The sequence below is a fragment of the Sinocyclocheilus rhinocerous genome, unplaced genomic scaffold (genome assembly GCF_001515625.1).
Source record: "Sinocyclocheilus rhinocerous isolate Xijiao unplaced genomic scaffold, SAMN03320098_v1.1 scaffold535, whole genome shotgun sequence".
Classification (NCBI taxonomy): Eukaryota; Metazoa; Chordata; class Actinopteri; order Cypriniformes; family Cyprinidae; genus Sinocyclocheilus; species Sinocyclocheilus rhinocerous.
This window is the reverse complement of record NW_015646174.1, coordinates 166,024-174,482: the sequence shown is the minus strand read 5'-3', so window position 1 is coordinate 174,482 and position 8,459 is coordinate 166,024. Positions and strand designations below refer to the sequence as shown.

Genomic DNA, 8,459 nt, shown 5'->3' with positions numbered 1-8,459 from the left:
TTGTCTTATTCGACCGTAAGTGCCCTGCGAAGTGGACTTCACATGAAATTCCGCCATGATTCCAGTTCCAAGGGAACGTACACGTTACATTCAAAGGGCATTAAAGTGCGCGAGACGTGAATTTATATTTATTTACAGAGGTATATTGTCACACTTCACACTTCTCTAGTAAGTTTTGTCTGTGTGTGAAGACAGTAGCGCAAATCCGTGAATGAATGTTCCGAAGTGAAATAAACTTCAACGGAATAAAGTTGAATGGAATTGAATTGAATTAAAGTTGAATAAACTTCAACTTTACTGTTCAGTGCACTGATGTCAGACTCATTTTGAATAGTTTGTTAAATTGTTAAATGCCCTGCCTCCATTACATATTTTTGTCACGTCATTATAGTGTTTGTCACAAAAGTGTTTGATCACCACATTTGAGTGATCATTGCAAAAAATGTGTTTATGTATATATATTCTGTTTATGTATATACTGTATTCTATATATAGTACCAGTCAAATGTTTGGACACACGAATGGGAAAGTGTCCAAACTTTTGACTGGTACTGTACTATAATATACACAAAGAATATCGGCCGATATATCGGTATCGACCTTTTTTTTTACTCCCCAAAAAACCCATATCGGTCGGGCTCTAGTATGGACTGACACTTTTGTTTTGTGATTTCTTGCAGATGAGCCTCTAGTATTACAGCAGAAGGTTAAGGTTCTCAGTTACCCCCAGTACTGCCGCTTTCGTTCCCTTCAAAGACGTGTCCCAGATCAGGCTATCTCCCCTAGTCTGCAGGACCCTCACCTGCTGGCTCTAGGGGGGATAAAAGTGGCCCTTCACAACACACGAGTCCTCTACTGCCAGGATACTTTCAACCATCCTACTCTAGACAGCAATGCTAGCATTCTGACACAGCTTGGTGAGTACTACACTCTTGTTGGATTGTGACTATAAACTTTGTTGTGATTTGGCAGGCTAATTCAGTTGTCAAATGTTTATTATTTAAATGAAAGACATTCTAAATGACTAATATATAACTTGGGTGTTACAATACAGTGTACACAGGGTCCAAAATTTAGGCATGTAATGTCACTTCATGTCATCTTAAGTAATGTCACTTAAGTTATGTTGATAGAAGACCTTTAAGTTGTGATAGAAGTTTTCTTTAGTAGACTGTGATTTGTTAAAAATCTGTTGTTTTTATCTGTTCACTAATTGATTTATTTGTTACTTGCTATGCTATTACCTTTAGTTGAATAATTGCATAAAATATTTGAAGGAGTCTTTACTTAATTGAGAAATACTTAAAGGCTGCATTATATATTTTTTTGAATTCATTTATATTAATATTTGACTAAAAATTAGTGCATTCAATAGTGTTTAATACCTTGTTATTGGCATTGAGAAAAGTGTAATTTCACTTGTAGTCGTATTTATTATAAAATTTTGGTATTGTGACAACTCCACTTTGTAGTGTATATTCTTTGATTTTAATTTTAACTCAACTAAATGCTCGAAATGGTTGCTTTCTTGGTTGCATTCTTTGAACTTTAATAATGTCCACACTACTTAGTCAAATGAGACTTTTTGTAAAATGAGATTACAAATGTCATAAGGAAAAAAGTGGAGTACTGTTGCCCTAAGGATGCTATACGTTTCTGTCCCAGGATGCTCCTCTCTCAGTCTGAAGGGGCGACCTCGTAAAAGAAAGGGCAGGGATGGCAAAGGTGCTGATCAGCAAAACCATAACCATTTATCAGAGTCATGGATGGAAAGGATGAAGGTATGCTGTGGAGTTTGCAACACAATTTGATCTACAGGCATCTTTATGGAATACAATTCTGATGGCTAAACAGGATGTTTTAAGATTTTAAACAAATGGTGAAAAGTGTACTGTGACGTCACTGTGTGCTTCCTGTTTTGTTTTACTTTGATGTCTTGACTTCCTTTCACAACATTTGTGTCTTTTTTGTCTCTTTACTGTCATTTTCTTTGGTCATAATCTTGTGCATTTATATTATATTATATTATATTATATTATTAAAGAGACAAGAAAAACAGAAAAGGTACAAGGCTAAGTAGTTCCAGTAAGACAGCTACTTTTATGAAAACAAATTTGTATTTTTGTGTGTGTTTTAAAATATATAAATACAAGCATATACAATTAAAATTAAAATAGCTAACACTGCCAAAACAACCCTGCTTGCTGGGTAGTATCATTTTAAAAGTTAAAATTACAATTGCCTGTGGCCTCTACACAAGTATATACCGTAGCTTAGCAATTTCATGCTTATGGTAAGTCTATATTGAAAAGTTTTTGCATTGTCTATAAAAGTGTTCAATGGGATTGCCGTTGTTCAGCAAATTTTCACAGGTGATATCCACTCATTTCAAAAGAAATCCATTCAGTTTGGAATTTTGCGTCAAAGTAAAAGATTTCCCAACGCAGATTTCGCAACGGCTTCAAGTTGGACACACTGATTCACTGCATTGACCAACAGAAAGCTGCTTGGTTTGAATGGGAGGAATTGTGCTTCATATATCACTACAATACTGACAATAGACAATGGACTTTTTTCTCTAATGTGACCACACCATAATGTTCCTATTTAGCAGTTATTGAAAGAAAGACCTTCTAATGTGTTCTAACTGATTCCTGTAGGAGAATGTGATGGGCAGTGTGGAGATGCATTGGGATGGGAACTGGCTCCCACATCCAGGGGAGCAGCTCTTCCTGGATCAGCTGTATTTCTTTATGGAGCACAGGGGTTCCCCTATAAGCAAAGTTCCCAACCTGGGTTTCAAAAAGAGTATGTATATATGACTGCTTTTACATGTGGAAATTTAGCAGAAACTGAGCACCAGTCACTTACTAGAATCACTTCTATGTAATTTTTTTTCTAACTTAACTAAATAATTAACCAAGCTGTCTTACTATTTGTCCACAGTTGACCTCTTCCTCATGTATTCAGTTGTAAAAAGGCTGGGGGGCTATGAGAGGGTACGTTTATCATGTCGTTTCATTACTTGGCCCTGCTGAGTAAGCTGTAATGCATTATAACAGAATGAAAGTGATAGCGGTGATCTCAGTAGTGTAAGTGGGAGTAATTGTCCTCCCCATCACCTGCAGGTGACATCGCATCGTTTGTGGAAGATCGTGTACAATGAGTTGGGTGGAAGCCCAGGCAGCACCAGCGCTGCCACCTGCACCAGGCGGCATTATGAAAGGTGAGTGTGAGGCTCTGATTACAGCAACATTTTATTCCTGCTGTATTAAAGGGCTTCTTTCAACTGATTTATCATTTTTTCTGTCGATCAATTCTAGGCTGATGCTCCCTTATGAACTGCATGTAAGGGGAGAAAACACAGAACTTGGCAAGCCTAGAGCTACATTTGTCTCACCCACTATCATCAAAAAGACTGTGCAGGGCAGAGGGGTGTCAAACAGCCCAAAAAAGAATGCAGTTACCAACCAGGTAAGGATTTTACTTGTCTGTAGCACAAGAAAAGAGAAATGCTGATCCTTTTGATTCGTTGCATGCAAGTACTGTGAATAAAATAGTTAAAAACGATTAAGCCACACGGGAAGAGCTGCTTGACTAACATGTGATGTGACAAATCACAGTTTGCTTTGTTCATATGTGCCATTTATTTGATATACGTTATGCCACACTGCTGTAGAAAAAAATAATTTAAATATTTGTGCAGCAATCTTAAACAAAACTTTAAGAAAGGTTTGATATCAGGACTGACAAAAATAGCCACACACTCTTACTCTCAGATTGTGTAATCAGTGGCAGCCCGTGCATTTCAAACCTAGGCCTTCACCTGAATTAATCGACCTCTCAATACCATCATTATGACACCACGGCTATAGAAACCATCAATATTATACAGAAATGCAGTATAACATGTCATTGCATCACAGATAGGTATCTCATGTAATGAGAATGAATGCCATTACTAAAGCAAGAAACCCAATTAACACAATTCAACAAGTCTCCTTTCACTGCAGCCACAGCTACACCACATACATCATCTCTAAGCTGAAGCATCAACATTAACCTAATAAAATGACAAAAAATATAGTCCACCCTGATGTTCTTACAGACATTTATTAACTCAAACGTATTTATACCTTGCAAATAACATTAGTATAAAACAAATAGGGCGACAACATGTGTTTTAAAGTTGATCTAACAATTTAACATACTCGTACGGCTTTTCGTCTTCACGAGTCTCCCCGCAAGTCTGCCAGCGCTCTGCGGGAGGAAAATACTAGTTAGCACAGCTAACTAGCTGGTTGTTTTTCATGGTCATTTAGTACTACTGTATTTAGATTTACAGTAGGCTAATATGTTCCCAGAATGCATTGAAAATCTACAATAACATAAGGGCCTTTCGCACCGCGGGAACCTTTTCATAGTACCATTAAAATGCTGTGTAAACATACTGTAAACATTGTGTCAACTTATTTCGCAAGTATGGAGATCAGCGATAGATGGACGGACGCTGAAGTGCAGGCACTTGTAGCAAATGTAGCACTGCCAGTTGTCGTTGGAGAATCTTAGTCCACCTTTCCGTTCTTTCAATCACTTTACGTATACGTCGACTTTCCATGTCCATTATTGTGAAACCCGCGAGACACAACAAAAACACAGCTCCGATCACAGCGTCCTCCATCCTCCTGTTAATGTTGTTCTTCTTTGTTTTTGTTGTTGAACGCCGCGCACAAATGACAACACTGTCGACCGGCTTACGTCACTTCTTAGTACACACTCTCGGTGCGAATGCAACCCTTTAAATAGTACTGGGAAATAGTTCGCGCAAAATCGTCCCAGTACTTTAGTACTGTACATTTAGTTCTGGAACTAAAGCAGTGCGAAAGGCCCTATTCTGTACACAACGCATAAAGAAAGAAACCTGAGAATACAGTAATAATACTGTGAAAACAACAAAAATGATTTACAGTGTGCTGCTTGCTAGCTCTGACTACTAGTACGCTCTCTGACCATCCAATCAAAGGATGTGAAAATGCAGACGTTACTGGACGCCTGCTAGATGGCCCCGGTGTCGCAAACTCAAAATCTGATTGGTTAAAGCTACGATTTCATTGCCATTTATTTTAAGCAACAGGCGGCCACACTGTTGATTCTGAAGGCCCAAGGCAGATTGCTTTGACCATGGCAACACATGATTGCTGAAATATGATTGGATAAAAGCTGTAATATAAACATACACCACTGGAAGCAGCGCAACCAAGAGAAAAGCTATGAAATTAAGAGAATAGTCTATTGGGAATAATTTAATACACATTCATGGAAAAAATATATTAAAACTAAGTCAGTGATTCTGATAGTGTTTAGGCCAGCAGACAAGGCCTTGCTGGCCCTCAAAGCCCACCACTGCAACCTATCATATTAGATCTTACTAGATCTGGAAAGCATTGCCGATTTTATTGTGTAAAATACATCAGTAGAATGAAAATTAAGTTTCTTTTCTGTGCTACTTTTTCAGGCCTCACCACAAGATGGTGCTGTTGTTGTACGTAAAAGAGGAAGACCACCTGGAAAACGCAATGCCAAGGTTCTGTCCAAAGGCAGAGTTGGAAGACCACCCTTGCACCCCAAACCTCCCTTAGAAAAACCAGCAAGACCCCATCAAGAGATTGTCCAACCATTGACTATTTTTCAAGAACTAAAGCTCACCAACCATCCTCATGGCCAAGGTCTGTCGCTCGTATCCTCTACACCGGTGCCCCACCAACCTGTGTTGGGGCGAGATGTGAAGATGGAGACTGTAGAACCTCAAGCTCCTTCCTTTCTGTCAGTTCCTTGCAAATTGCTGGCAGGTGGTTCCTTGGAAGGATGCAGTCCCACTAAAGGACTGTGTCCTTTGGACCTCTTCCGAGCCCGTCTGGGTCTTAATGGAGCGAGTACTCACAAGGTAACTCCTCAAGATTCTTCCACGCCCCACCAGACAATTATGGGGCATCAGCCCAAAGTCCATACGCCTGAGACTCTTGAGAGTCCCCAGCACCAGTGTTCAGGGTGTAGTTCAGATGCCTCATCCCAGTACGGAAGACTCGCCGTGACTAGAGCTCCCCTGCCCCCTCTTAGGATCCTCCCACTGGACATTGGCTGTAGTCTGCAGCTGCGTCAACTGATGCGCACCCGTCTTGGCTCGGCACACATGAACACCTTCACCAAGCGACTTTCTGAAGTTCTGGCTCAGGATCTCGGCAAGACCTCCCAACCCAATGGCAGTATTCCTCAAGACCAATCCCTCCCACTGAACCTGAGCAAGCGAGCCATTACCAAGGGGTCTGCTGGAGACGTGGAGCTCACAGAACTGCAGAGTCGGGATGACCAGTTAATGACCAAAAGGCCAAAGATGGAAGCTGAGGATCTCGGAGTATCTCTGAAGTGGAATGGCACGTCCCTTCTGGTGCCTTTGAACCAAGATGAGCCAGCTGATCTTAGCTCTCCCAGCAGGGCCAGAGCTTTAGTTCAGGACAGGACCAATGTGGCTTTGACTCTTCCTGAGGCCACTTGTTTCACCTTAGTGCCCAAATTGGATGTCCCCCCTGAAAAGCCCTCCAGTATTGGTGCTTCCCCAGACACTCTACCTTGTATGTATCACCTGAAACGAGGAGAAGAGAAGACCAGCTCAATCGCAGTGACAGAGAGTGCATCTCTGCATCCAGATCTAGAACCTCAACCAAACAGTGACCTCTACTCACAGTGTGTACCTACTGATGACATCAAAGAGTCGGACACAGTTTCCTCTCTCAAAGTACTCTCTAGTTCCCTCCTTTCAAAGCCATCAAGCTGTTAGCATGCAGGCATGAGAGCATTACTAACGCTTGCGTACTTTATCACTCCTGTCTGCTCTGCCTTCCTCATGGACACGTTTGTGTTGTGTATGATCAAAGAGACAGTTCTTCAGATGCATTGCTATCTGCTAAGTACCTGCTTTTAAAACACTACTAAACTTTGAACTGATGCAGGTGGCCATGGTTCTACCAAAGATAAGGTGCCTTGAACTTGATTAGTCTATATTTTAGTACTTTTAAGTTGAAACATATGCTGTAGTTAGTGGATCATCAAATGGCCAGCCAATAAAGGACACATGACTCATAGAGCATTTGATTTCTTTTTTCTTTTTTTTTTTAATACAGGTATTTAAGAATAACAAGGACACAGAATCTGGGTCTGGTTACTCTTGGATCCAGATATCAAAAACATATTGTGACATCATTGCAGAAGATTTGGTCAGCTACTGTATTTTTTCTTAGACATAAATGCTTTGTTAATAAATGGTAATTTGTTTTTATTTTATGATGAAAGCAGTTTCTTTTTGTGGGTGTAGGTCATACTCTTATATTATTTATCTGTTTTATTCCTTTATCTCAGTTCTACTTTACTGTTCTTAGGCAGTGTGATTTTTCTCCTCTTTGTGTGTATTTGTTGAACTTCGCTATTTAAGAAAAAGCCACCATATGACCTCTGTGCTGGATTGTATCATGTTTTCCGTAGCTACTCATTTTAAAACAATGTACTGTATTGTGCAAATAGTATGCATATTTTGGGACCCAATGCAAATTTCCTTTTTTATCATTTTAAAAGTGCATTTTTATGAACATATAGTCATATATTGTAGGTAATTACTATTTGTGACATCATTTATAGACATCATTGATGTGTGTTTACAAAGAGACTGATGTAGAGCCACCGGTTTTGAGAAAATGGATAACTTAAATTGCTTTTCACTCCTTCTTTTAGACTGACCTCTCTTAATGCAATGTATTTCACAGGTTTACAGATGACAAATTATATTTTCATAATGTACACTCAGTTTGCTATAATGAACAGTAATTAATTGCTTATGTAAAACATTTGTGTGATCATTCTTTATTAATCTGTTGGTCGTATTTTTCTTTCATTTAATTTCTGTACTTGAAAGGCAGCCAAACAGAACGCTAATCTCTATTTAATGTTAATGTATAAACTTTTGAAATCCCACCAAGTTACAAAAAATATTTTTTTCCTTATTTTGCATGCTTATGCTAATGGGGCATGGACTCTGTGACAGATCGTCATTTGGAGACATGTTTAAACACTGAATATTTATAATAATAATATATATATATATATATACTTGAATTGTTATATTTTGCTGAAATAAATGCAAAAATGTAAATACCTCAAAGCTTCTTACACTTTAGAGATATCACATTGTTTATGATTTTATAGTGAAACGATGACGTCATCAGCCCACGTCTCGCCCCTAGTCAGACACCGCTACGTCACGTAACAGCAACAAAAACATGAACAAACACCGAACATTTGTCTTTTTATTAACTAATATTAACACAGATTAATACATGTATTGTTCCATGTTCGTTTGTATACCGCACGCAAGGTTTATGAGCATAGTCCAAGTCTTCTCCGTTTTTAGT

General features: G+C 39.0%; 1 protein-coding gene across 2 annotated transcripts in view; it reads left to right on the top strand.

Moving 5' to 3' along the window:
- The window catches only part of LOC107707128 (AT-rich interactive domain-containing protein 5B), a 28,998-nt gene extending 21,856 nt beyond the window's left edge, over positions 1–7,142 (top strand). The window contains exons 4-11 of one of the 2 annotated variants that reach the window (XM_016511034.1): positions 681–917; positions 1,666–1,781; positions 2,661–2,808; positions 2,947–2,999; positions 3,129–3,226; positions 3,324–3,415; positions 3,449–3,474; positions 5,516–7,142. In XM_016511034.1, the coding sequence (XP_016366520.1) occupies positions 681–917; positions 1,666–1,781; positions 2,661–2,808; positions 2,947–2,999; positions 3,129–3,226; positions 3,324–3,415; positions 3,449–3,474; positions 5,516–6,835 (2,090 nt within the window). In that variant the 3' untranslated portion in view covers positions 6,836–7,142. Of the gene's footprint in view, positions 1–680; positions 918–1,665; positions 1,782–2,660; positions 2,809–2,946; positions 3,000–3,128; positions 3,227–3,323; positions 3,475–5,515 lie in introns of both variants that reach the window. The other variant, XM_016511033.1, reaches the window with a different exon arrangement.
- The last annotated feature ends 1,317 nt before the right edge of the window (positions 7,143–8,459 follow it).